Below are 27765 nucleotides of genomic sequence, written 5' to 3'. Positions count from 1 at the left end.
TGCTCTATGTTACACTTACACTATACATGACACTGATAGCCAAAATATATTTGTTTTTAGCTGTTTACAATTAACGAACATCCCCCCATGGCCTTCTGTATTATGGTATCGTCCATCCAATCAAATTCGAAAAGATTACTTCCGGTGCCGGGCTGTAAAACAGGATCGATATGAGGTAGACATTTTTCTGGAGACCAAAAACCTATTGGAATCTATGGAGAGTCTACGACAAGATGGCTCCGGGGGTGCGGACACCCAGGAAACTTTCTATTTGATATTTTGTAAACAGGAACGACTGGGCGGAACTTAGACAGAAGCCCCTCTCCTAAGAACTAGTGGGCCGCCTGCCCGGGAGAAAGATGGCGTCTGGGGTCCCTCGTTTACATATGGAGGTCCGACCACATCATGAGCAGAGGAGAATCTGTGCCTCGAGGGCCAAGTACCGGGAAGGGCGGAGACCGAGAGCAGTCCGAGTACGTGACGGTGACCTGGGTGTGGTGGAACTAATAGTCCCAGCATGCCCTGTTCTTGTGTTGGTCATTGGCTGCAGATGCCTCACTATAGCCACTTCCTTACTGAGCTAGTTCTGACTCTTGTCTCGTGTACAAATTAGTTTTTTTTTGCTAGAAAATTACTTAAAACTCCCAAACTTTATATATATTTTTAGCAGAGGCCCTCCTAGAGAATAAAATGGCAGTCTCTGCAATTTTTTATGTCACGCGGTATTTGCGCAGCAGTTTTTTAAACGCAATTTTCAGACAAAGTAGTGGTACACGGAAATGAAAATTCTGGTGCTGCAACCGAAACTGAAAATTCATAATGCACTTGGCTGAAAACCGGAACCGAGATAGACAGTTTTTAAAAATTTTATATATTTTTCAAACGCAATTGTTTTGGAAAAAAATACACTTTAATGATTTAAAAAAAAACAACACAATATGTACCACAATTGTTTTGTAAAATATAAAAGATGTTACAGCGAGTAAATAGATACCCAATATGTCATGCTTTAAAACTGCGCATGTTCGTGTAATGGCGTCAAACTACGGTACTTAAAAATCTCCATGGGAGACGCTTTAAACATTTCTACAGGCTAGCAGTGTAAAGATACAGAGGAGGTCTAGTGCCAGAATTATTGTTTTTGGTCTGATGTTCGTGGCGATACCTCACGTGTGATTTCAACACTGTTTACATATGTGGGCGTGGCCTACGATGCGTTCACCACTACACGGACACGTTAAACTTCTTTTTACTTTTTTTTTTTTTTTTTTTTTTTACACTGTCCCGTTAAAAACAAAAATTGTAATCACTTTTATTCCTATCACAAGGAATGCATGCATCCCTTGTGATAGGAATAATTAGTGACAGGTCCTCTTTATGGAGAGATCTGAGGTCAATAAGACGCCACATCTCTCCTCTCCTCCAATGTAAAGCATTAGCTCAAAAGAAGCATTGATCTAGTGCTTTAAAAAAAAAAGGCCTTGTTTACATTGGACTGGAACCGAAAGTGATGTAATGACGTCGCTGCAGTCCTCCTAGGGCATAGAGATGAATGGAAGCCATCTTTCCGTCACTCATCTCTGTGATGAACAGCTTCGGTTCAGTTAGAAGAACGTTCCTCACATTGGTGGTCAGTTGGAAGAACGTTCCTCACATTGGTGGTCAGTTGGAAGAACGTTCCTCACATTGGTGGTCAGTTGGAAGAACGTTCCTCACATTGGTGGTCAGTTGGAAGAACGTTCCTCACATTGGTGGTCAGTTGGAAGAACGTTCCTCACATTGGTGGTCAGTTGGAAGAACGTTCCTCACATTGGTGGTCAGTTGGAAGAACGTTCCTCACATTGGTGGTCAGTTGGAAGAACGTTCCTCACATTGGTGGTCAGTTGGAAGAACGTTCCTCACATTGGTGGTCAGTTGGAAGAACGTTCCTCACATTGGTGGTCAGTGGGAAGAACATTCCTCAGATTGGTGGTCAGTGGGAAGAACGTTCCTCACATTGGTGGTCAGTGGAAGGAGGAGGACACACTGAAGGAGCTCTCCCTGAGAACCAGCGTTTTCAAGCCTGGGCCTTGCCTGCTAGCTTGGCCCAGGAACCATGACTGATTCGGGGAGAGGCCCTGGGAGGGATCCCCCTGATGACATAGGGCCTAGTGAGGTGGAGGACCTGACTGTGGGTCCAGGCCCTGGTGAGGATGTGGATGCTTTCAAACAGAAGATTATAGATCGATTCTTGGCTATTGGGAGAGCTATGGAAAATCTTAGTTTTAAAAGCTGAACACAAATCCTTCAGAGCCAAATACTCTCAGGCCTGGAGTAAGAATCGATGGGCCATGAAGCCAGAGCTACAGCAGATGGAGGAAAAGGTGAAGAAGCAATCTTTATTACTGGAAAAGCTAAAAGCAAGAAGAGCGGCCTTAGCAGCAAAATTTGTAAATGAGAGGAGATTTGCCAACCAAACATCAGCAAGTCCTGTGGATCAGCAGCCTCCGGTAATGGATGACCAGACTCCATCTACCTCTGTGTCTACCCCCCCCCCCCCATGTCAGGCTGTGGAAACGCAACTAGCCAAGGGGATGAGAGTGAACATGGCGTCCTGACCTTCATCCATCAGATGGAGTCACCCCTGAGGGCAGACAGGTTTGCATTCTCTGATGACCCTTCAGAAGTCCCTTAGGATAGATAGAGGAGGTATAGACTGGCAAAGCCAGTACTGGTGGAGAAGTCCCAGTACACCAAGCTGCCTTCCAACATGTCTGCCCCACCGGCTGTGGTGAGTACTGCTGATGCAAAGGAGCTCTGCAGACAACCTGCTGTGGTGGAGCCCTCTGCAGACATGTAGGGAAGAGATGTGGATGGAATGTGGCTGGACTTGCACCAAACACCCCGGAGATGAATGTTACTGCTGCTGTTCCTTCTGAGACCAGTAGTCCCTCTATAGGCAAGATGGCTGCCACCCGCAAAGAGTCTGCTGAAGCTGAATCTACATGTGTTCCAGAGCGAATTGATGCTAGTGGGGGAGGGGAGCAGCACACTGTATCGTGAAGTATGTGGAGAGCAAACAGTCATGGATGTTTCACCTGTTGCTATGTCTGAACAGCCTACATGTTCCTGTGCTGAAAGTCTTGTCCTGGAGGAAGAGATGAGAGCTGGAGCTGAAGTTTCTATGGTTGCAGCAGTGAGTACGGACATTGCTGTGAAGATTATGAATGTGATGGGTTTTACAGCCTGTGATGTTTTTGCTTTGATCTGCCTAGTTGGCAGTTATATGATTTATCGTTTGTAAAACCTGAAGGTCTGGATCTTTTTTGGGAGAGGTATAGGAGGTGCAGGTGTCTTCAGCAGTGGAGAGGTTTGGTGCCAAAGGTGGTTTCAAGGCAGCCTTTGATAAAATCTGTGACGATCCTAGTCCGTAACTAATCCATACCAGAGGCTGATTTGGTAGTGTGGCTACGTCGATATGGCGAGGTCCTCACCCCACTGTGGAAGGTCCTGGATGAGCATGGGATATAGCTAGGGGCCTGGACAGTGTCCCTGTAATTGAGGGTACTGGGCAATGTGGTTCAGCAACTGCCCTGCTCAGCCTTTCTGGGGAGGGATAGGCTATTTTCTATTAGGGTCAGCCTAAGGTTTGTAATAAATGTGGAGAGAGGCCACTTTGCATCGTCCTGCACCATCAAGAAGTGCTGACTGTGCCAGGATTTAGGCCATTTGGCCAAAGAATCCACCCAGATTTGGTGCAATTTGTGCCAGCAACTGGGTCATGCGTATAGTCAGTGCTCAGAGGCACTACACAACCTGACAGGATTGGAGGCTGAGCTGCAGAGGCTGGATAAAGAAAATGAGGCAGCTGATGTTAGGGAGGAAACTTGTTGCCCCTCCTGGGTCTGTTCCGTCTGTTGTGTCAGATTCTGTTTCCTGTAGTAATGTCATCCCTGAGTCTGTCCCTCCTGTTCTTAAACCTACTGTATGTAGATCCTCCAGACTAGAGGATGCTGCTGGGGGGGGGGGGGGGGGCAGGTTTAGTGGATCTTCCCTCTCGGTCTACTCCACCACCGGTACCTGTCCCACGACCGTGCAAACGTGGTCAGGAGAGTGTGGGGGTGGAGCCAATGGTGCTGAGGGAGGGGTGCCCATGTCTCACTTCCTGCTGAAGGGGATTCAGCTGATGAGGGTGGGAGAGAGTCAAGAGGAAGAAAAAGAAGAAGAGGATGAGAAGAGCTGTCCTTTCTTCCTCAGAATCAGACCCAGGAGGGTCCCTCTTGGCAACACCTATTCAGTTTTGTCAGATGATGAGATGGAATCTGATTTATCCATTTCTTTATCTATGGATGAGGGGGAGTCACATACGCTGAAGAGATCTGTGTTGGGTGATGAGAGTGTGGTAGAGGTTAAGAAACGACTACCCCAATCACCCCGATGGCAGTTCCCGCTCCGTTTTAAGGTGGTGACCATTAATGTCGCCAGCATTAAATTTGCAAGAGCTCATGATATGGCTCTCTGTTTGCTCAGTGGGTTTAGTGCTGAGATTTTATTTTTGAAAGAGACTTAGCTCAATACTTTGGCCGATGTCCATCTAGCAAAAAGCGAGTGGAGATGCGGTCCCTTCTTTTGGTCTCTTGTGGCTGAATCTTGCAGTGGAGTTGCGGTGTTTTTTAAAACCGATATGATAATGTGCCGGCGGGTAATTGAGGTAGAATGGGGAGATGCATGGTCTGAGATGTCTCTGTTGGGGGTCAGGACCTGCGCCTGATTAATATCCATGGACCACAGTCAAAATGAGACAGGAAATGCCTCCTCACAAAGATCAAGCCCTTCCTTTTTATGTCCCAGCAGGTTGTCTTTGGAGGTGACTTTAACACCATAATTAGGCCTGAAGACAGGAGAGGCTCCATAGACAGGCTGGGTTATGATGGCGGTTTTCTCAGAGATATGGTTAGGCAGACCTGGTAGATATGCACCTGAAGCACTGCCCTGGCAGCACAGGTTTTACATAGAGCAGGATAGACAGGATTTTTTAAAAGGAGAACTCTGCTTTCTCAGCTCCTGAGTTGAAGGAGGTGGAGTTCTCTGAGCATTGTCCGTGACTTTGAATGCCGCGGACACTCCACCCAGGGGAAGGGGTGTCTGGAAACTGAATTCGGCTCTCCTGAAAGATGTAGAGGTAAGACAATCCTTTGAGGATTTTTTTCAGGCATAGGTTCCTATTGTGGACTTTTGCAGCAGTAAGTAAGAATAGTGGGAGCATGTGAAACAAAGGGCGTTTGGACTTTTCAAGGCCATAAGTAAAAAGAAGCAGCTTGGTATGTATATTGCCTACTAGCATTTGCGGATCAGTAGGAAGATTGCTCCTCACGTTGGGGGTCAGTGGGTAGAATGCTCCTCACGTTGGGGGTCAGTGGGTAGAATGCTCCTCACGTTGGGGGTCAGTGGGTAGAATGCTCCTCACGTTGGGGGTCAGTGGGTAGAATGCTCCTCACGTTGGGGGTCAGTGGGTAGAATGCTCCTCACGTTGGGGGTCAGTGGGTAGAATGCTCCTCACGTTGGGGGTCAGTGGGTAGAATGCTCCTCACGTTGGGGGTCAGTGGGTAGAATGCTCCTCACGTTGGGGGTCAGTGGGTAGAATGCTCCTCACGTTGGGGGTCAGTGGGTAGAATGCTCCTCACGTTGGGGGTCAGTGGGTAGAATGCTCCTCACGTTGGGGGTCAATGGGAAGAATGCTCCTCACAATGGGGGTCAATGGGAAGAATGTTCCTCACGTTGGGGGTCAGTGGGAAGAATGCTCCTCACGTTGGGGGTCAGTGGGTAGAATGTTCCTCACGTTGGGGGTCAGTGGGTAGAATGCTCCTCACGTTGGTGGTCAGTGGGTAGAATGCTCCTCACGTTGGGGGCCAGTGGGTAGAATGCTCCTCACGTTGGGGGCCAGTGGGTAGAATGCTCCTCACGTTGGGGGCCAGTGGGTAGAATGCTCCTCACGTTGGGGGCCAGTGGGAAGAATGCTCCTCACGTTGGGGGTCAGTGGGTAGAATGCTCCTCACGTTGGGGGTCAGTGGGTAGAATGCTCCTCATGTTGGGGGGTCAGTGGGTAGAATGCTCCTCACATGTGAGTCTCATTGATCTATTGTATCATCCTTCTAGGTCTACACCATCAACCTTGAGTCTCGGTACCTGCTGGTGCAGGGTGTTCCTGCGATTGGGGTTATGAAGGAGCTGGTGGAGCAGTTTGCCCTGTATGGTGCCATAGAAGAATACAATGTTCTAGATGAATACCCTACAGAGGAGTTCACAGAGGTGTATCTTATTAAATTCCAGAGGACACAGAGCGCAAGGTGATGATGCCTTTCTCTGCTTCACTAGAACACTGCATACTTTGTTCCATTTTCAGCTGAATTCAGGTGAAATACACTTACGGCAGCTGTTTTACCTGACAAAGGATTTGTATTTCTGTTCATCCAGTCCTGAGAGTTACACAGCACACCCCTATGTGACAGGACAGGAGACCTGATATTTTTTCTGCTGGCAGTTAATGCTTACAATCCTTCCTCTACCTTGTGACTGGACAGTGAAAGGAGAAGCAGCAGAAAGCATTCTCCTCCTATCAGTATGCAATGCAACTGATTGTCTCTTTGTGCTGCTTTTCCCTCTTCCAGTTTGAGCCTTGCTGTATTGGGAACTGCAAGAGGCTGATACCAATTTCAGGTACTTGCACTGCTTGCATTTTAAAAAAAATCAATTTAATGATTTAATATTGAATGCAGAGCTGCAATAAATTGTGTCTTTAATATCTGCCTAGATATCCAGGCATATATGAAAAAACACCAGTTAATGCAGTTGCTGTATGTATTCAATAAACAAATACATATTCCAATATTTTAACCACTTGCCCTCCAAAGGATTTACCCCCCTTCCTGACCAGGCCATTTTTTGCGACACGGTACTTTATCAATTGCGGTACAAAGCAGTATGCAGGAGCTGACGGGAGAGATCTGTATTGTTTACATACAGGTCTCTACCCCATCGGTGACACACAGCGATTGCCGGGTGCCAGCGGGGAATCACCAGCCAGGGCCCTGTGATCGACAGGTGAGGCTGCCAATGGCGGCGCATACGTCCCCTACCTGAAAATCCAAAATCACGTATTTTTATGTGATTTTGCGCACCCCTGCCGCCCTCTAGCAGTATTTCTGCTATAGGGCGTTGGGAAAGTGGTTAAGGCCACTAGTGTTTTTGTACCTGGATTTGACTAGGATTGCAATCGTGTACAGCAGAGCTTAGACTTGGAGTGGCAGCATTACAATCCAGTTTAGTCTGATGCATGCAGATGTGCTGATGAGGGAGCAGAGAGATGATGCCATCAGTCTGCTGCTGCTTCTTTGCTGTTCAGTCATAGGCTGGGGGGAGGTGTATTATTTAAAGTGTTACTAAACCCACAACAGTAAAATCAGTCTGTATATGCAGTAAAGCATGCTTGTTATACTCACTGTGGAACCTAAGGGGTTACGTCTCTGCATTGTGTAAAAAGGCTGTTTGATCCTGTCTTCTCTGCCCCTCCTCTAGTTCAAATGTCCACATCTTATCTCCTGATAAGACAGACTGAACCCGTAGCCATTTTTCACATGCTCAGTTTAGTGTGTATTGCTAAAGAGTTTTTTGTTTTTTTTTTTCTTGGACGAGTGCATATGATCAGCACAGGGCCAATCAGCACTGTCCAGACAGGTCAGGGGTTTTGCATCCTCCTAAAGCAGAAAGAAAACTCCTCCTATAAGCTTTAACCAGTGCTCTGCTGGACACTGATAGAAGTCACAAGACTGCTATATACTGCTGATGAGAAAAGGTATTTAGCAGTTCATATTTACTAAAATAATTTCATTTCCATGTAGTGTGGGAGACCAGATATAGTGAATGCAGGGTCCGGGGAGACCAGATATAGTGATTCAGGGTCCGGGGAGACCAGATATAGTGAATGCAGGGTCCGGGGAGACCAGATATAGTGAATGCAGGGTCCTGGGGAGACCAGGTATAGTGAATGCAGGGTCCGGGGAGACCAGGTATAGTGAATGCAGGGTCCGGGGAGACCAGATATAGTGAATGCAGGGTCCGGGGAGACCAGATATAGTGAATGCAGGGTCCGGGGAGACCAGATATAGTGAATGCAGGGTCCTGGGGAGACCAGGTATAGTGAATGCAGGGTACGGGGAGACCAGATATAGTGAATGCAGGGTCCGGGGAGACCAGATATAGTGAATGCAGGGTCCAGGGAGACCAGATATAGTGAATGCAGGGTCCTGGGTTTAGTAACACTTTAACTGTAGCAGAGAAAAGTCAGGTTCTCAACATATGTGCTTTGTAGCTTTGTTTTTGTTCAGGTGAAACATCTTCCACACATGCATTTCTGCTTTGTATGTGGCTGTTTGTCTGGAGTTCAGCTATAAATGGAATAATATAACAAAACAGTTTTGTCTTTTTATTAGGAGTGTCAAACTCCATTTAATCGAGGGGCGCATTAGCATTATGATTGCCTTCAAAGGACTGGTTATATCTGTAAGACTAGATGTCCAAAGCACCCCCCACCCCTGCTTACATCAGATATCAAGAGTCCCCCACCCCTGCTTACATCAGTGTACCCTTGTACTGCTGCCAGGAAGAGGCTGAGGGGATGGGAAGCAGGAAGTGCAGGATCTGGAGGAGGACCAGTGGAGGGCTGGAGTCAGCTGAATGCTGGAACCAGGGAAAGTGGAGGCGAGGATGTGCTGCGGATGCTCTGAACTCCTCTCTGCTGCCGACTGCTGAGACGGGTGGGGAAAGAGACGAGCCTCTGCACGGAGAAGCGTAGTATCTGGTCCTCCTCTCTGCTGCTGACTGCTTTTATTTCTTTTTAGACATTGACTTTGTGTCTTGCTAGGATGATTTCTCTGCACTTCTGTCCTATAGACTCAACAGGAAGTGAGAGAATATCTTTCAACGTGAGGGAAATCACTTTCACTCTAGTCCACCACCTAATAAAATAGAGGTCTTTGGTGGCCTTTAAAGAGGTCCTGTCACTCATCCAAAATATTTCTAGTACAAGCAGCTTACAACAGTAGATAAAGAATGCATTCTAGCCTAGCAGCGGATTCACTTTAAAGGATCAGTCCACTAAAAATGGATGTTTTCAGTAGAGGCTGAAGAGTTAAACTTTCTTATCACTCGGGGGATCTATTGGTCAGATCGATGCAAACCTGCCATGCCCATTTTGAAGGGTTCCCACCATCCATGCTAGATTTTCATTTGATTTTTTTATGGAGAATGTAATAGGAGGGGCTGGAACACACAAAGGAACTCCCATGCAGCCAGGGACAGTGTCAGGAATTACAGCAGAGAGCTCACTATTGATGTATCAAAGATGTCTAAGAAGCCAATGACTTATTTTTGCCTTGTAATTTTACAGAGTTGCCAAGCGGAAACAAGATGAACGCAGTTTTTTTGGTGGTCTCCTTCATGTCTGCTATGCGCCAGAGTTTGAGAGCGTTCAGGAGACCCGAGAAAAGTTGCAGGAGAGGAGGCGGTATGTGGCGCGCGCCACGTCTGACAAAGGTTGGTTACACCACATGACCTACCCCTTTCATTGAAAAGACTTTATGCCTTCTGTTTGTATATCTCAAATAAGTTACATTGTAACTGAGGTTGCATTGAGATTTCAGGTGTGTATTCAGGGACCTGCACTTGCATAGCTGTCAAATTAGGACTGTGTTTGTCCCAGTTGCCACAAATGGGACTGCCTGCACAGGGATGCACAGAATACCTGTGCATCCCATGTGGGCAAAGATGCATGGGTATACAGATAGGTACGCCCTTGTCTAGATGGGTATCCGTGAACTGCGCTGCTCCTTGTACTTCTAGGTCCGCCTGTGTGAATGAGGCCTATGAGCTGCATTTTTTAGATCCGGTGGTCGGCTCTCTTGTTCAAGAAATCAGAGCGCCTACTGGCCGCTCGATTGCTTTTACAAACAGTGGGAGGGATGCCCCCCTTCCGCTGCTCTCTTGGGATCTCCCGTCCCACCGTGAGTCCCGAGCGACAAGCTGGCATGTCCACTGGCTGGCCGGACAAGCAAACAAAGCTAGAATCGGCTTTTATCATCTCTCCATTATTGTAAAACCAGAAGCGATGACTTGATACCACTTCCTGTTTACGAAAACATTCAAAAACACTGATTCTGGTGTTTTGAATGCTTTCAAGTGCAGAGAAGGGATTTGGGGTCTCATAGACCTCCGATCGCTCCATAAAAATACCTGTTATGTCCATTGCTGTCACAGGACGTTTACATTCCTAAAGGTGAATAATAATGTGATAAAAAAATAAAGCATTTGTCCTTTAACCATAGTGTATTTTAATTGATTATCACCTTTTTTTTTCTCCAAAGAACATGGGGTTGCAAAGAAGAGACAGGAAGTACCTGAAAGTTCCACTTTAGTTCCTGTACACTCTGCTGTGAACTGTGCGCATACCTCCTCCTATCACACACCTGTACAGTCTCGTGACCCCTCTACTCCCTTCTCTGCTCCTCCACCCTCAGTGACACCAGACTACAGACACGAGTACTGCCCTCCACCTTCAGAGACCCCAGACTCCAGATATGAATACTACCCTCCACCCTCAGTGACCCCAGACTGCAGATATGAATACTACCCTCCACCCTCAGTGACCCTAGACTACAAACATGAATATCACCCTCCATCACATTCCATAGCCTGGGATTCCAGAAATGAATCCAAAGACAATGCTCATCAAACAGAAAGGCCAGTTGGTCCGCCACAAGGACCACCCAACATTATGAGTTCTACCAGGTTCATGCCAAGGACAACACAGCTTCAGGAGAGACAGAGGAAACGGGAGGAGAGGACAAGGCTGGATCTATTACTTCCGGAATCTCAGGAGATTGTCATCGGACCAAAACTACCAGAAATTCCAAAATTAGACATGACTGATGATTCCCTCAACATCTCTGCTGACTTAATTAGAGCGAAACTGAAAGAGGCAAGTAAATGGGGTTATTCTGGGTTCATGATCCCATGTTGGACATGTAATCTTTATATTGTGGAGTCACATGATGTCATACCCAACCTGATCATTCTGATAGGGGGAGCGTCATGCCTGATCCTTCCTGCTGCAGTAGGGAGACTCTCACTTCTGCCATGCCACAAGTTCAAAACGATGAACTCCAAAAAATATTTTAATTGTAACAAGAATTTCCTCTTTCTATGTACATTTAACCACTTCTGAACCAGCGACATACCTGGACTTTAGGTGGTTGTACTGGAGTGATGTCTGCAGCTGCAGGCATCACCCTGCTACCATTTTTTAGATCCGGTGGTCTGCTCTCTTGTGCAAGAAATCGGAGCGGCTACTGGCCGCTCGATTGCGTAAACAAACAGTGGGAGGGGATGCCCCCCTTCCGCTACTCTCTTGGGATCTCCTGTCCCACCGTGAGTCCCGAGCGACCAGTTGGCATGTCCACTGGCTGGCCGGACAGGCAAACAAAGCTAGAATCGGCTTTTATCATCTCTCCATTATTGTAAACCAGAAGCGATGACTTGATACCACTTCCTGTTTACGAAAGCATTTAAAAACACTGATTTTGGTGTTTTGAATGCTTTCAAGTGCAGAGACGGGTTTTGGGGTCTTGTAGACCCCTGATCGATCGATAAAAATACCTGTCATGTATATTGCTGTCACAGGAAGTTTACATTCCTTGTGACAGCAATACAAGTGATAACAAATTTAAAGTGACAGTGTAAGAACAAAAAACTAAAATGCTGTCGATCCCTCATGCACGCAAACAGCGATCATCCCACACGTGAGGTATCGCCGCGATCATCAGATCATGGGCAGTAATTCTAACACCAGACTTCCTCTGTAAGTCTAAAGTGGTAACTTGTAAAGGCTTTTAAAGCATCACCTTTGAATAGTAACTGCCTGCTCATACCTCATACAGACAGGCAATTACACACTGACAGGAAGCATCAATGAACTGCATAGAGCACTCAACATTGCCTTGGCAGTTCAAGCAAAGGCTTTTGGTACATGTAGTTCTCACATTCACAGAACTCTGAATGAATGACGTGGCTGGGTGGGTAGAGCCCTTCATGGCTGCTTTTTTTTTTTAAATTGTGACAGCGAGTGCAGGGATGTCACTATGGGGGATCAGGATTGTGCGGGGGCTACTGCAACAGTTGCATGTTACATTCTGAATATGGGTTTAACATGTAATGTGTTACAAAAGATGAACTTATCCTTTTAAAAAAAAAAAGTTGTGCAGAAGCAAAATTGATAGTGCAGGCTTGCCTATATACACTGCTCTCAAAAAAATTACAGGAGCACTTTTTAATCAGAGTATAGCATCAAGTCAATGAAACTCCTGGGATATTGATCTGGTCAGGTAAGTAGCAGAGGGGGCTGTTAATCAGTTTCAGCTGCTTTGGTGTTAATGAAACTAACAGGTGCACTAGATGGGCAATAATAAGACAAACCCCAAAACAGGAATGGTTTTACAGGTGGAGGCCACTGACATTTTTTCCCTACTTATCTTTTCTGACTGTTTTTCATTAGTTTTGCATTTGGTTAGGGTCAGTGTCACTACTGGTAGCATGAGGCGATACCTGGACCCTACAGAGGTTGCACAGGCAGTCCAACTCCTCCAGGATGGCACATCAATACGTGCCATTGCCAGGTTTGCCGTGTCTCCCAGCACAGTCTCAAGAGCATGGAGGAGATTCCAGGAGACAGGCAGTTACTCTAGGAGAGCTGGACAGGGCTGTAGAAGGTCCTTAACCCACCAGCAGGACTGGTATCTGCTCCTTTGTGCAAGGAGGAACAGGATAAGCAATGCCAGAGTCCTACAAAATGACCTCCAGCAGGCCCCTGGTATGAATGTTTCTGACCAATCAGAAACAGACTTCATGAGGGAGGCCTGAGGGCCCAATGTCCTGTAGTGTGCCCTGTGCTCATTGCCTGGTCTGGGGAGGCATATCCATGGAGGGATACACAGACCTCTACAGGCTAGACAATGGCACAATGACTGCCATTAAGTATCGGGATGAAATCCTAGGACCCATTGTCAGACCCTACACTGGTGCAGTGGGTCCTTGGTGCCTCCTGGCGCACCACAATGTCCAGCCTCATGTGGCGAGAGTATGCAGGCAGTTCCTGGAGGATGAAGGAATTGATACCATTGAATGGCCCCCACGCTCGCCTGACCTAAATTCAATAGCACACCTCTGGGATATTTAGGTTTCGGTCCATCCGACGCCGCCAGGTTGCACCTCAGACTTTCCAGGAGCTCAGTGATGCCCTTTTCCAGTTTTGGGAGGAAATACCCCAGGACACCATCCATCGACTCATTATGAGCATGCCCCAACATTGTCAGGCATGCATACAAGCACGTGGGGGCCATACAAACTACTGAGTAGCATTTTGAGTTGCTGCAATGAAATTTCAGCAAAATAGACTAGCCTGCTGAATCATTTTTTTCACTTTGATTTTCAGGGTGTCTGAATTCAGTCCTCTGTAGGTTGATAATTGTCATTTCCATCAAACAATGGGGCGTCCTTACATTCCTAACACATTACCCCGTCTATATCACTATAGATATCCAGCATGAGATTTTTCCCGATTGAGATCTGATGAGTTTTCAAAGTGTTTATTTTCATTTTTTTGAGCAGTGTATAAACCTAAAACTACTAATTCCACGATGGAAGGAAGGAAGGACGGGATGATTCTGCAATCGTGATGTAGTTTACTTTCTGTATGAAGCAGATATAAACCCAAAAACTACACTTTTACATAAGCTATAACGTTTACAGCTTTTAATAAAATATCTGGTGATCATTCCAGGAAGTCCTTGTTCAGGCACTTCCTCTCAATTGTGCTCTTCAGTTGTCACGTGCACCTCTGCTTGATATTGCAAGCAGTTTTGTCAGTACACATTGCACAACCATGGTTCAAAGTTCTTACCATCAGGAACCTACTCTAGATCAAATATTACAGTTTTTACATTTATTTGAAAAAAAAAAAAAAAGACTGCCTTTGTTGTCCCTGCACCTGAAATTGATAGCTGAAATGAAGTTGCTGATGGCAATACAGATAGTTCTTGTTTCAGCAGGTCATATGGGACTGGCTCAGTTTGTTGTTTGGCTTATAGTTTGCTTTTGATGGTTCCCCCTAAAAGCAAGCAGTGGGAGGAGTTATGCAAATATCTAAATGCCTTGATGTGTGCAGGTCGGTCTGGAGGAGTGGGTGTTCCTAGTCACACTGCATTAGGTAACACCCGCATGTGATACTGAGCTCAATGACTGAAAGAACTAAAATCCAATGAATAAAAAGGCCTTACGAAGGACAGTCAGGCTAGGGAGAAAAGCATTGATGACGCTGGATGTCCTCCAGGCTCTATCTGACTTGCAGTTTTTAAAGCACATGTAAGAAGCTCACAGTGTGCAGTAAGATCAGAGTAAGGCTGGCCATACATTATACAATTTTCTTGAGAATTTTGCTTTAGATTTACCAAAAACCATATAATATGAGGTCAAACCTAAACAACACTTTCAATTGTATCCAATTAGGCAGGTCCTTGCACTACATAGTTGAAGGTAAATCTAAAGGAAATTGGACAGAAAATTGAATAGTGTATGGCCAGCCTATGATATTTCAGTCCAGGAGGAGAAGCCTGTACAAGCTGGATAGGAAGGCTGGGGTTCAGCTTCAATGTTTTGCATTAGCTGTGTTGATCTTCCAACTCTGTCTCCATAGGGTTCTGCATCCTGCACCCTGACCAGAACAGAGCCCCCCACCGAAGATCCACCAGCTGCTCCGCTCGCCAAACAGAGAAGAAGAATCTAATCCCATTATTCTACACACCACATCCACTCGGCTCACATATTTATTACCTTTTTTTTTTTATTGAAAAACAATGTATCAGAAAAATATACATTAAATATACAGCAAGGTATTTTTATACAAACATTGTGGAATGGGGTTTGTTTTTTCTGTTGCTAGAGGAAACGTACTGATGGAAGTATGTAGGCTGTCAGTGCTGGGGCCTGTTTATGCAAATGCCCATTTTTCTGACTGTCATACTAATCCAATGGCTTCAGTAATACTTTAGTCAGTGGCCGGGAACAAGTATGAAGTTCAGTAGCTCAGACTTCGCTTGATGCATGCTTGTTCTAAATTAAGGAAGTATTGAAGCCAAAGGTAGCCAGGTTACCAGCATTTGTGGGTTGTGATCAGGATTGGCTGCCTCTTAACTTCCTCAGTTCAGGTTTTATTTTACCTTTTCATTTTATGATAGTTTTGGATGGGCTGATCCTTTAAAATAGATATTTTGGAGGGGGTGGATAGCAGAGGGTTCATTTGTTTAATTAAGACTTTCTGGGACTCTGCAAATTGCAGGTTATCAGATATCTAACTTGTATTTATCAGTCTCAAACCTCTTGCTGAAGTGGGAGGATTTTCAGTGCTCCTGCTGTGGTGTTAAAGCAGAACTCCAAATAAAGATTAGAAAATTGGCCAGCAAATGAAAGCATGGAGGAGCATTTGCTGCAATATTCTTCCTCAAAGCTAAAGGAGTCAACTGCAGTAATTACTTTAAGCCACTAGATGCTGCTAGCCTTCTGAGCTGAATGATCGCTGGCCACCTCCTCTGAGTCCTGGTTGTCTTGAACCCACCCTTTATAGCCAAGTGAACTCAACCAGCCTAGGCTAAGAGTACTGGAGGAACAGCAACCATTCACTGCTGGAGGAGGAAGAACCCGTGACATCACCAGATGAAATAAAAAGGTATGCGTGTGTGTAGTTAGGGCAAGGTGGGTGCCTTAAAGAGGGGGAATCGGGTTTAAAGAAAGGGCAGACAAGTCATAGAAGGAGCCTCTGAGAGATATAAGAAACTAGTGAGTCCCACAAGAAAAAATCCATTTTGGTTGAACTGACCATCAAATTCCACAGTGATTGATGAAAATTCAGCTGAATGCCACTCCAAATTCCTGTACATTGGTGGTACAATGCAGATTTCTGGATCGATTTGCTGACCGTTAATAGCTATGGTTCGCTTGGCTCTGCAAACGCTTGCCTCGTGAAAGCCATGATATTCTGCAAGAAAACACATTGTCCAAAATACATCAAATAAATTAGTGAAAATTCATCGTAATTTACAGCACAGTATGTATCGGGCTGAGGTGGGACAGAGACCCAGCTGGGGGCTTAAAGCCAATCTTCAGCCGAAATGGTTTATCTTAGAAGGGTTTGATTGCAAATGTCACAAATGCCTTGATGTCTGAATGTCAGGCTGGAGCAGTGGGGTTCCTAGGCAGGCTCCATACTTAATGGAAATGAAAGGGGCGGGCCAGGGGCAGCAAGGCTGGGGAGGAAGGAGCTAGATGATGCTGGGGATGTTGTCCAGCCATGAAGTCAGGTGGGCTTTACCAGACCTGCTGATTTTGCCATATGTAACATGAAGCATGATCAGAGGCTGCAGCCCCCACCCTCCTACAGATGCCAAGGGTGTATCTCCCTATTGGTTCCTGTCAAATTTGAAATCAACATGACTCCGCCCACCTATCTGCATCATTGTTACAGGAATCTGACAAAAAAAAACTGGATCCCATCTGCCAGTGCAGTAGTGGGACTCACGGTTTCTAACGGAGCACAAATGTAGTGACATTGAACTGGTAGCCCACTGACACTTCTGCAGCTCTGTAACTGAAGGTCTGTAGCTCTGTAAAGACCAGCGTTTGCAGGAGACGGAATATTGCACCCATGATCCGTTGCAGAACTTTCCAGGCACCTATGCAAAGCAATAATAAATGCACATTTCTTTTTAACGGAAATGGTGCATTTACTTTTTTTTTTTATAAAGGTAGACTAGCCGAGTCAGGAATAAAAGGACAAAGTCTCAGTTATACGGTGATATAAATGAGTGTAGGCTGGCGCCTTTTATTCTCAGTGAGAGATCTATTCCTGTGTTGTGGACCTTCTTTTTTGGCTACGTTTGCATTTTGTAGTTTTTCTTTTACTGCTCTAAGTTCTTACCCTACGTATCATCGGTCCTTCCGATGACGTGCCGCTGATACAGGAGGAGGATTAGATGACAAGGGCTGTTCACCCCAGAACTCCAGAGATAACTTTCCATAAGATGTCTACAAAATGATACAACTCCTGAAGCTGGCTATATACTAGAAGGTTTTTTTTTTTTTTTTTTTTGGTCAACTCAGTGGGTTGAATGAAAAAAATGTAGAGATCACTGTACTAACACAAGCCATATTAGTGCGGCGATCTCTCCTGCTGTGCCTTTGTGTTCTGATCAGATGTTGGTTTTCCAGCATGCCCGTTTGTCAGATGCTGGTTGTACGACCTGCTTCTGTACAACAGACAGCTGTACACATGGGCTGGAAACCAATTTTCGGCCCGTGTACCCATCGATATTTAAAACTATTCCTGTGAAAATACAGTTCCTGGATCTCACCTTGCTATCAGGGAGACACGTCCCAAAGGCTTCCAGAAGCAGGTTCTCCTCTCGGACAGCTTTTTCAAAATCTGCGTAAGACAGTTTGCTATCGTGATCATGATCCTGGGGGGTGGGGAGATGAAATATGGAGACATTATCCAGGAGTTTATAAGCAAACAAAGCAGAGAGTGTGACAGATAATTCATTGAATTTTCACTGTACATCACAGTGAAAGAACCCATTCCATCAGACAGTTCCATATATACATCCATAGGTAATTCTGCGAACGTATGTTAAAGGAAATCGAAGGTGAAAGAAATCCTGAGGCTTCCAACGCTGACATGGATATTGCATGAAAATGTTATTACTGTGTTCTTGTTGGAAACATTTCCCCTAATTTTATGTCTTTATGACCACCAACACTGATTTATTAAGGCAATTAGACGGCACACTTTAAAATTGAAGTTGCACTCTGCAAGTGCAGTTGCTCCAGTTGTTAGTAAATGAGATGAAGCTACACTCTGCCCAGAATACCCAATGCAAAGAAAATGAAGGAAAGGAAAAAGCATTTTTGCTTGCACATGAATGGATGATAGAAGTCAGCAGAGCTCCTGCTCATTTACTAAGCTCTGGAGCAAAGTGCACAGTCTGTTTGCCTTAATTAATCAACCCCACTGTGCCAGGAAGTCGGGGAAATCACTAAATACTTCATGGAGGTTTTGGAGAAGTTTTGGGCAGAATTACACCCTTAAGTGCAACTGTAGTTCTGCTGCTCTTGCCATAACGTGAACAGTAGGGATGAGCTTAGGTTTGGTCCAAATCCACATTTAGCCGAACCCTGAGGAAAGCTGTCAGTACTGGACTAATTAGTTGGGGGCAGGGTACTCCCCACACTTCGGCTTCACATACACAAAGAGGAGGGGTTTATCATGACAGCATTGACCTTATAGGGCCATATTAGGTCAATGGCATTAGCCCAATGTGACCATGTGGCCATATTTGGTGAGGGATGTCTTGAACATCCCCGGCCCTTTGTGTATGTGTAGCTGAAGGGTGGGGAATCCCCCACCCACAGCTGATTAGCTCAGCATTGACATACTCTTTCAGAGTTCGGACCAAACCCAAGCTCATCCCTAGTGGGCAGCATACTTTAGCAATATGGAAAGACTCACCTGGTCGTTTGCCCTCCTCCAACAATGGCTGATCAGAACTGTCCCTTGTTACTCCATTTTTATCTTCTTCATACTGTATGCTCCTCTTCAGCCATTATTGATGGCACTTTCACACATAGGTGCAGAAGTTATGATGTTCCAAAAAGTGGCTACATTGTAGTCATCTTACAGGGAGAATAGAGCCCAGAATACTCACCGCACTGTGCATGCGCCACAGGCAATGTTCTCCAAAGAAAGGTTGCTAGATCATAGGGAGACCAGAGAGATGGACATGCCAGAGATACTAAATGCAATAGACTGCCATGATAGAAGGTAATGCCAGCTCTCTAATACACAGAGTACACGGTGAAGTGTATACAATCCCTGGGTACCACTTAGGATGCTAAAACAGGGGGACCATCCCATCACAATCTGCAGTTGTGGAGGTGACTTTCAGTTCTACAAGCACACAGGTCATTGAGCACCATGTAACATAAAAAAAAGGAATAATGAATGTGGCATTCCTAATGTCTGTGATTCCAGCTGGTAAAGGGGCTTAAAATAATAACTCCAAAAAATTGCACAACTGAAGAAGCCTTATGTTCCAACGTTGATGTAGGCCAGGGGTGTCAAACCGGCGGCCCTCCAGCTGTTATGAAACTACAAGTAAGTCCCATCATGCCTCTACCTTTGGGAGTCATGCTTGTAACTGTCAATCTTGCAATGCCTCGTGGGACTTGTCGTTTGGCAACAGCTGGAGGTAGGAGTTTGACACCCGTGATGTAGAGTGAGATATGAGGGGTTAAATGCATCCCGTTGCTCCTGGTGAGTGATCAGGGAAGAGCCACCAACTCCAAGTAATATGTAATCAGAAAAACGGGGAGCAGAGATACATCAGTGAAGGAAACTTTAATGGAAAATAAACAATGTACCAACTTTCATTTAAAGTGGAACTACACCCTCCTATCCTTTTCAGCCAAGGAAGCTGCCATCTTAGTCCCTGTTCTGCCATGATGCTGCACATATGGTCAGGTATGACACTAGCCATTTGATGGTTTGACAGTTTGGTTGAGAGCACAAGTGACAGTTAGCAATCTTGGCATGCCGAGAATGTAGTTGTCTTTTGAATCTGCTAAATCGATGGGTTTAGTTCCGCATTAAAACCGAAGAAAACAGCCTCTGGATAACTGGCAGTATGACGAAACTCGTGCCGCAAGTCATGTCCACGTCAGATGGCTAATATAGCTCTTGAGCCGCCACTAGGAAGCCAAGGAGAGCCGTGTGACGTGCCGGCTGAACTGACCCTTTGCACAGGTCTGGATTGGATCAAGCGCCGCCCTTACCGTGCATTCTGTCAGTTCAGTTTAGTGTCTCAAGCAGGTCGGTTCAGTCATCCTTCCTTCACTGGTGTATCTGTGATCCCTTTTTCTAATGACACTGATTTATATATCCCAAAAGGGGGCAACCCCTGGGTGCTCTTTGTCTCTTCCAACCAATTCAGCAGCAGTGTACAGGTAAAGCATGTGGCCTGCAAAATCTCTCCACCATTCCAAAATAACCAAATAAACCCCAGGCCATGCACCACCACCATCTACCGGACAAGTCGCTAACTGCTCACCATCTTCTTGAGGGTTATCTCCACCAGGTCCTTTATTCCCTCATCTGGATCTTCCTCTGTAGGCTGCTTGAGAAGACTGTTCTTCAACATGTGGAACATCTCTTCCCTAGAGATGTACCCATCACTGTTCAGATCATATACTTCAAAACAATCTTTGGAAAAGAAAATGTGAACACATGCATTATAGCTTAGTGAATTGAGCCTCGTAAGTTTTATTCAAGCGACAGCAAGTGCCATAGAGCATAACCAATTAAAGCTGTTTTCATTTATATACTTTATTTTGGAGCCAGTGTTGACATCACTGGGTCCCTGTGCTTCTTTATGGAGGCAGATTGTGGCTGGTGGGAGGGGCTGACAGGGTGTTGTACATAGAGTCCTGAAAACACCCCAGCATCCTGCCTCAGTAATCCTCCCAAGAGCTCTCAGTGCTGATGCAAGCAGTGGGATGGTTCTTGGGAGGAGTTATGCAAATATCAAAAAGCTTTAACGACTTCCCATCCGGCCCATGTAGATAAACGGCCGGAAGGGAGCGCTGCCGATGCGGGTGGACATTTCTAAACATCCCCCTGCATCAACTGCCTGTGCGCGCTCAATGGGAGTGCGCTGCACCACGATCGGTGCCCGCTGTATGGGACCTCTGTCTGAGGTCCTGATTCATGTGATCACAGACTGGCCAATCAGTGATCTCATGAATAGTAGTATACAAGATGTCACTTCCTGACATCATTGCTTACTACTAGTGAAATCTGTGAATGATCACCGAGGTCACATGGTACAAGGCTATTCACAAAAGCATTGTACCATGTGACAAGCTGTGACCAATCACAGCTCATACAGTATTTCTCAATGGCTGCAAGAATGCAGCTAGAGAGGAGAAATTATTGCTTTTTCAGCCTTTATGGGTGTAAAAACAATCAGTTTAAAAAAAAAAATCTTCATCACCCCCCACAAGTAATACAGTGTCACCATGGTGACACTGTACTGCTAGGGTGACAGTGTGTAAAAAAAAAACGCAAAAAAACAATAATAATATAAACAAATAAAAAAAATGTAACAAAAATGTTTAAAAATTATAATTTTTGGTTATAAACTAGTTTGGGTTATTTATTTTTTTTACTAAAAAGATAACTGAATAAATTTTGGCCAAGATTTATGATGAAATACTATGTATTTGCAAAATTTTATAAGAAAAACACTTTTTTTCAAAATGTTTGGACTTTTTCATTTACATAGCAAAAAAAATAAAAATCCCAGTGGTGAATAAATACCACCAAAATAAAGTTTTATCTGTCTCAAAAAAATGCTAAAAAATTCATATGGGTACAGTGTTGCATGACCGTGCAATTGTCATTCAAATTGTGATAGCACTGAAAGCTAAAAATTGGCCTGGACAGGAAGGGGGTGAAAGTGTCCGGACTGGAAGTGGTTAAGAATCAAAGAATTCCTGGTGCGGATTGCGTTATTCTGCTTACATTTTATTTTTTCATCCAGTGTACCCCGTAGGAACACAGATAATCCTTCGATCCATTCTGCCACACTGATGTAACTGTCGTTGTCTTTATCGAACGCGCGGAACACTGGAAACAAGAAAACATCTTTTCATTATATAACACTGTTCAACAGGTAAAAAGTTTTGGGCATAAAATTAGCTAATCTTACATAATTTTGGGGTGCTGAAAACGAAAATGACCCTAAAAAATGTTGATTGGCTCTAGTTTCCATGATATATTCACCCATCTAATGACATAAGCCATTCAAAATTATGATGCAACTTCAGCTGCATATTGCGCAATTGATACTGGTGACCAATAGAAAATGTCATGTATACTGAGATGATGCAATATTAGCCTTTAATTGCATCACTTCACTGCATAAAAGCTGCAGTATCTGTAGCTGATTGTAGTTCGACAGCGTCTTTACATTTCGTTTTATGCTTATATAGGCTACTCAGTAATGCCTCGAACTTGTGTGAATAAAGCAGATAATTTCTGCTATATCTGCGGTGAAATAACTTTTATCTCACAAAAAAGGAGGATAACAGGAATGATTAAGAAAGCCTACAACTTGTATTTTGGCTGCAAGATAGGAGACCAGGACAAGAGCTGGGCACCACATATATGCTGCAATTCTTGTGGGACGGCACTGGAGCAATGGTTGAATGGAAAAAAGGCATCTATGCCTTTCGCTGTGCCAATGATTTGGAGAGAGCCAACAGATCATGTTAGTAATTGTTACTTTTGTATGGTGCCTCCAATTGTAAAAGGGCTAAATAAGAAGAAAAAGTTATCTGTGCACTATCCAAATATTCCATCAGCAATACGTCCAGTTCCTCATGGAGAGGGGCTACCAATTCCTAAAGCACCAGAATCCTTCGTGGTTGAGTCAAGTGAGGAAGAACCTGAAGCGTGTAGTCATCAACCGTCAACCTCACATGACCCAGACTTTCTTCCAGCCACACCCACTGAACCACACCTCATTACACAAGTGGAATTGAGCGATCTTATCAGAGACCTGGATCTTCCGAAGAACAAGGCAGAGCTTTTGGGGTCAAGACTACAACAGTGGAATCTCCTAGCCCTTTCCTCGAATACAAGAGAAAAGTCAAGAGAAGCAAAACCGACACAAACTGAAGACAAAACTAGTGAGAATCCTAAGTATTAAAATTATTCAACTTAGCTTATGGCTATAATTTTTCTTGGTAATCCTATGCAATATATTATGCCATTTAGGCTTTGTTATGTAGTCAATATCACTTGCTTTATATTTGTGGAAAGACATCTATCTATATAATTATTGTGCATTATGTAGTCATTACGCCTATAGTAGAAAACTTTCCGTTTACAGAAAAACTAGAGCCAATTGACAAATTTCATTGTTATATTTGAACTCAGAATGTGAAATTCATTAAGAAATGGATCCTTTTGTTTCCAAAACTGGCAAAAAATAAAAATTTGTTGAACAGTGTAAGTGGAAATAGAGAGATATCAATGGAGGGAAAGCACCACAATGACATACACAGCACAGGAACCTACAGCAACCAGATTTAGGTGTTCTGTGATCGCTGAAAGATGACTTCTGATTGGTCACTTCATGTGACAGCACAGTGTGGGTAAAACTCACCCCTGTCCATAATCATGTCATCCGTCATGGTGAACGTGTTGTGTAGGATATTCCTGAAGGTGTTCCGGTCCATTCCTCCTCTGGTGTTCGGATCTATCGGCCGGCCCACTATTGTGTTGTAAAGTCGAATGAGACATTCCACTTCAGTCTTAGTGACTGTGAGAGACAGAGACATTACATTTGTTAATATTGAGTGATAAATAAAGATGATGACACGCACTCTTTTCACACATGGCTGCACCAGGACTGACACTCAAAGTAACATGGTGACATAAAGTGCTTGTTACCCCAACATTTCCTATTCCTGATATGTGCCGGCTGTACCATGTACTTGTTGTTAAAAGTTCTCTTTGTATTGCTTCCTTTGTATGAAATCCCTGGTGAGCTGATCCTCCCAGTGATTAGTTGTGCAGGGGATCGTGTCAGCACAAGTCTTGGCCACTGGAGGACAGGCAGGCTGTTCTCCCAACACAGAAAACTGGCCATGCTGGGAAAGACGTGCTCTCCTACCTAGTGTGGTGAGTTTGAGATAGGAAAGCAGAGGGAACAGCAGGACACTATAGTAGCAGTGGCTACTACAAAGATTTTCTGCTTCCACAGGGATTGGCCAGGTTAGAACAATACCTAGAATTCGGCTTTTATTGTACCATAAAAATTATTAATATACATGACTGATTTAATGCAGTTTGCTCAATGTTTATGGTGTAAGTAGAGATTACAGTTACTATACAACTTAATACAAGAGGGTTTGGAGGGTCCTGCTCACAAGAGCTTACAATCTAAAGTTGAAGGAAAATCCCTCCAAGGTGAAGGGAAATGCCTAGAAGGTGAAGGGAAACGCCTAGAAAGTGAAGGGAAATCCCGCCAAAGTGAAGGGAAACACCTATAAGGTGAAGGGAAACGCCTAGAAGGTGAAGGGAAATCCCGCCAAAGTGAAGGGAAATGCTTATAAGGTGAAGGGAAACGCCTAGAAGGTGAAGGGAAACGCCTAGAAGGTGAAGGGAAACGCCTAGAAGGTGAAGGGAAACGCCTAGAAGGTGAAGGGAAATGCCTAGAAGGTGAAGGGAAACGCCTAGAAGGTGAAGGGAAACGCCTCCAACATGAAGGGAAATCCCGCCAAAGTGAAGGGAAACACCTATAAGTTGAAGGGAAACGCCTAGAAGGTGAAGGGAAACGCCTAGAAGGTGAAGGGAAATGCCTAGAAGGTGAAGGGAAACGCCTCCAACATGAAGGGAAATCCCGCCAAAGTGAAGGGAAACACCTATAAGGTGAAGGGAAACGCCTAGAAGGTGAAGGGAAATCCCGCCAAAGTGAAGGGAAATCCCGCCAAAGTGAAGGGAAATGCCTAGAAGGTGAAGGGAAATCCCGACAAAGTGAAGGGAAATGCCTAGAAGGTGAAGGGAAACGCCTCCAACATGAAGGGAAATCCCGCCAAAGTGAAGGGAAACGCCTATAAAAGGTGAAGGGAAATCCCACTAAGGTGAGAGGAAATTGTTCCATGGGGGGGACATCCCTTCAAGGTGGGGGAAACACCTAAAAGGTGAGAGGAAATCCCTCCAAGGTAAAGAGAAATCCCTCCAAGGTGATGGGAAGTCGTTCAAAGGTGAGGAAAGATCCTTCCAAAGGGATGCAAATTCCTTCAATGTGAAGGGAAATCCCTCCAAAGTGAGGGTAATCCTTCCAAAGGGGAAGGGGGGGAGGATCCTTCCACAGGGGGGGGGGGCCTAAAAGGTGAGAGGAAATCCCTCCAAAGTAAAGTGAAACCATTCGAAGGTGATGGGACACACCTCCAAGCTGAGTGAAGACACCTACAAGGTGAAGGGAAATCTCTCCAAGGTAAAGTGAAACCCCTCCAAGATCAAGGTGAATCCTTCAAGAGGGAGGGAAATCCCTCTAAATGTAAATGGAAATCTGTCCAAAGTAAAGGTAAATCCCTACAAGATGGGGGAAACCCCTACAAGCTAAAGAGAAATCCCTCTAAAGTGATGGGAATCCTTCCAGAGACGGGAATACCTCCAATGTGAAGGAAAATCCCTCCAAGTTGAGGGGAATCTCTCCAATGTGAAGAGAAATCCTTCCAAGGTTAAGAGAACCCCTTTAATGTGAGGGGAAATGCCTCTACGGTAAAGGGAAACCCCTCCAAGGAGATGGAAAATCCTTCCAAAGGGAGGGAAATCCCTCCAAGGTGAGGGGAATCCTTCCAAGGGAAGGGGGGGGGGAATCCCTCCAAGGTGAGGTGAAATCTTTCTAAAGAAAAGTGAAACCGCTCCATGGTGAGGGATCACATCTCCAAGGTGAGTGAAAACACCTACAAGGTGAAGGGAAATCCCTCCAAGGTGGGGGGGAAACCCCCAAAACATGAGAGGAAATCCCTCCAAGGTAAGGGGAAACCCCTCCAATGTGAGGGTAAGTGCCTCTAAGGTGAAGGGAAATCCCTCCAAGGTAAAGGGAAACCCATCCAAGATAAAGGGAAATCCCTCAGAGGAAATGGGAAATTCTTCAAAAGGGAGGGAATCCCTCCAAGATGAGGTGAATTCCCTCCAAAGAAAAGTTAAATCTCTCCAAGGTAATGGGGAATCCCTTCAAGATGGGGGGGGGGAACCCCCCCCCCCAAGGTGAGGAGAATCTTTCTAAAGGGGGAAGGGAGGAATACCTCCAAAGTGAAGGGAAATCCTTCCAAGGTAAAGAGAACCTCTCCAATGTAAGGGGAAATGTCTCTAAGGTGAAGGGAAATCCTTCCAAGGAAAGGGGAATCCTTCTGGGCGGCAATCCCTCTAAAGTAAAGTGAAACCATTCCAAGGTGAGGAGTGGAAACACCTACAAGGTGAAGGGAAATCTCTCCAAGGTGGGGGGAAACCCTTAAAGGGTGGGAGGAAATACCTCCAAGGTAAAGTGAAACCCCTCCAAGATGAGGGGAAATCCTTCAAAAGGGAGGAAAATCCCTCTAAATGTGAAGGGAAATCTCTCCAAAGTAAAGTTAAATCTCTCTGAGGTAAAGGGGAATCCCTCCAAGGTTAGGAGAATCTTTCCAAAGCGGGATGGGAGGAATACCTCCAAGGTGAGGGGAATCCTTCCAGGGGGTTGGATCCCTCCAAAGTAAAGTGAAACCAATACAAGGTGAGGGGTGGAAACACCTACAAGGTGAAGGGAAAATCTTTCAAACGGGAAGGAAATCCCTCTAAATGCGAAGGGAAATCTCTCCAAGGTGAGGTGAAATCCCTCCAAAGTAAAGTTAAATCTCTCCAAGGTAAAGGGGAATCCCTCCAAGGTGAGCGCAATCTTTCCAAAGGGGGAGGAGGGGGGGGAATACCTACAAAGTGAAGGGAAACCCCTCCAAGGTAAAGGGAAACCCCTCCAAGATGAGGGGAAATCTTTCAAAAGGGAGGGAAATCCCTCTAAATATGAAAGGAAATCTCTCCAAGGTGAGGTGAATCCTTTGGGGGGATGGGAGGTGAGGGGAATCCTCGGGGGGGTATCCCTCCAATGTGAAGGGAAATCCCTCCAAGGTGAGGGGAGATCCCACCCTCTATGACTGCTCTGTCACAGTGTTACATTTTGGGTTCTCCTGCATGTCAGGTCCCGGTGGTACCGATCACCAGGACACCAATCACCATAATAATCAGACGACCTGAATACTGATAATAATGTTTCCCTCGAACAACAAACAACTTTATAAAACAACTAATACTGAACAAATGACAGCAACATAATAATAATAAGAAGAAGACATATTCCTCTAAACAAAGACAACCTTCGATGAATCTAATACTGAACTACAAATACCAGCAGCTTCATCATATTACACCTCCGCTCATCATAGAACTAATGACAGATTCAATCCCCCCAATACTAATATAATAGATAGCCCCCACGTACAGATAGAACCCCCCCAGTATTGGTAGTAATGACGAGCAGTGTCTGCACACTCCTCCGGGGTGATGGTGGTGAAGGGTTCCGGGTATTACAGTGTCTGGCGGATCTGCTGAGGCTCTCGGCCAGTTTCTGCAGGTTCTTGCGGTTCATGGCGGTGGCTGGCTGAGACATGGCTCCCGGCTCTCCTTGCAGTGAGTGTGAAGACGGAACTGGCGGACACTACAACAAGCCATCACCATGGCGATAAGCGCTCCAATCAGCTAGCAATCTGCTCTATGGTCACTTGTAACCGGCAGAAAGGTGTGGGTGGTGCCGGACTCGTTCATAGAGCGGTAGGGGAGGGGCCGCCTCCTCAGGTTTGCAGAGCAGAGTGGTACAATGTATGTGTATTGGGGGAGGGGCACAGGGTGACCGCACAGAGCCAACCAGCAACAGCATCTACAGTGGAGCGGCGAGCGACACAGATCTCCTGGAGCGGGACCAAAGCCAGAGCTGTCCTAGCAGACTATGACATCCGCTGTGTGACAAAGAC

At 45.3% G+C, this 27765-nt stretch overlaps 2 protein-coding genes across 2 annotated transcripts; one reads left to right on the top strand and one right to left on the bottom strand.

Annotated features, from left to right (window-relative positions):
- The first annotated feature begins 314 nt into the window (after nt 1-314).
- On the top strand, nt 315-14990 carry RBM48 (RNA binding motif protein 48). The gene is made up of 5 exons (XM_089692123.1): nt 315-473; nt 6136-6326; nt 9425-9570; nt 10398-11011; nt 14780-14990. Exons 1-5 carry the CDS (start codon nt 360-362, stop codon nt 14867-14869), a joined length of 1155 nt encoding a protein of 384 aa, XP_089548249.1. The 5' UTR covers nt 315-359; the 3' UTR covers nt 14870-14990.
- CLXN (calaxin) lies at nt 14909-27765 on the bottom strand. Its single transcript, XM_089692124.1, has 6 exons — nt 27326-27765; nt 23361-23516; nt 21713-21817; nt 20241-20392; nt 17490-17594; nt 14909-16117 (listed from the first exon to the last, which is right to left on the bottom strand). The coding sequence occupies exons 1-6, from the start codon at nt 27402-27404 to the stop codon at nt 16067-16069; spliced, it is 648 nt and encodes a 215-aa protein (XP_089548250.1). The 5' UTR covers nt 27405-27765; the 3' UTR covers nt 14909-16066.

The sequence above is a fragment of the Staurois parvus genome, unplaced genomic scaffold (genome assembly GCF_062004578.1).
Source record: "Staurois parvus isolate SC_StPar_1 unplaced genomic scaffold, SC_StPar_1.0 ptg000576l, whole genome shotgun sequence".
In the NCBI taxonomy this organism is placed as follows: Eukaryota; Metazoa; Chordata; class Amphibia; order Anura; family Ranidae; genus Staurois; species Staurois parvus.
This window is presented reverse-complemented; position numbering and strand designations above follow the sequence as displayed.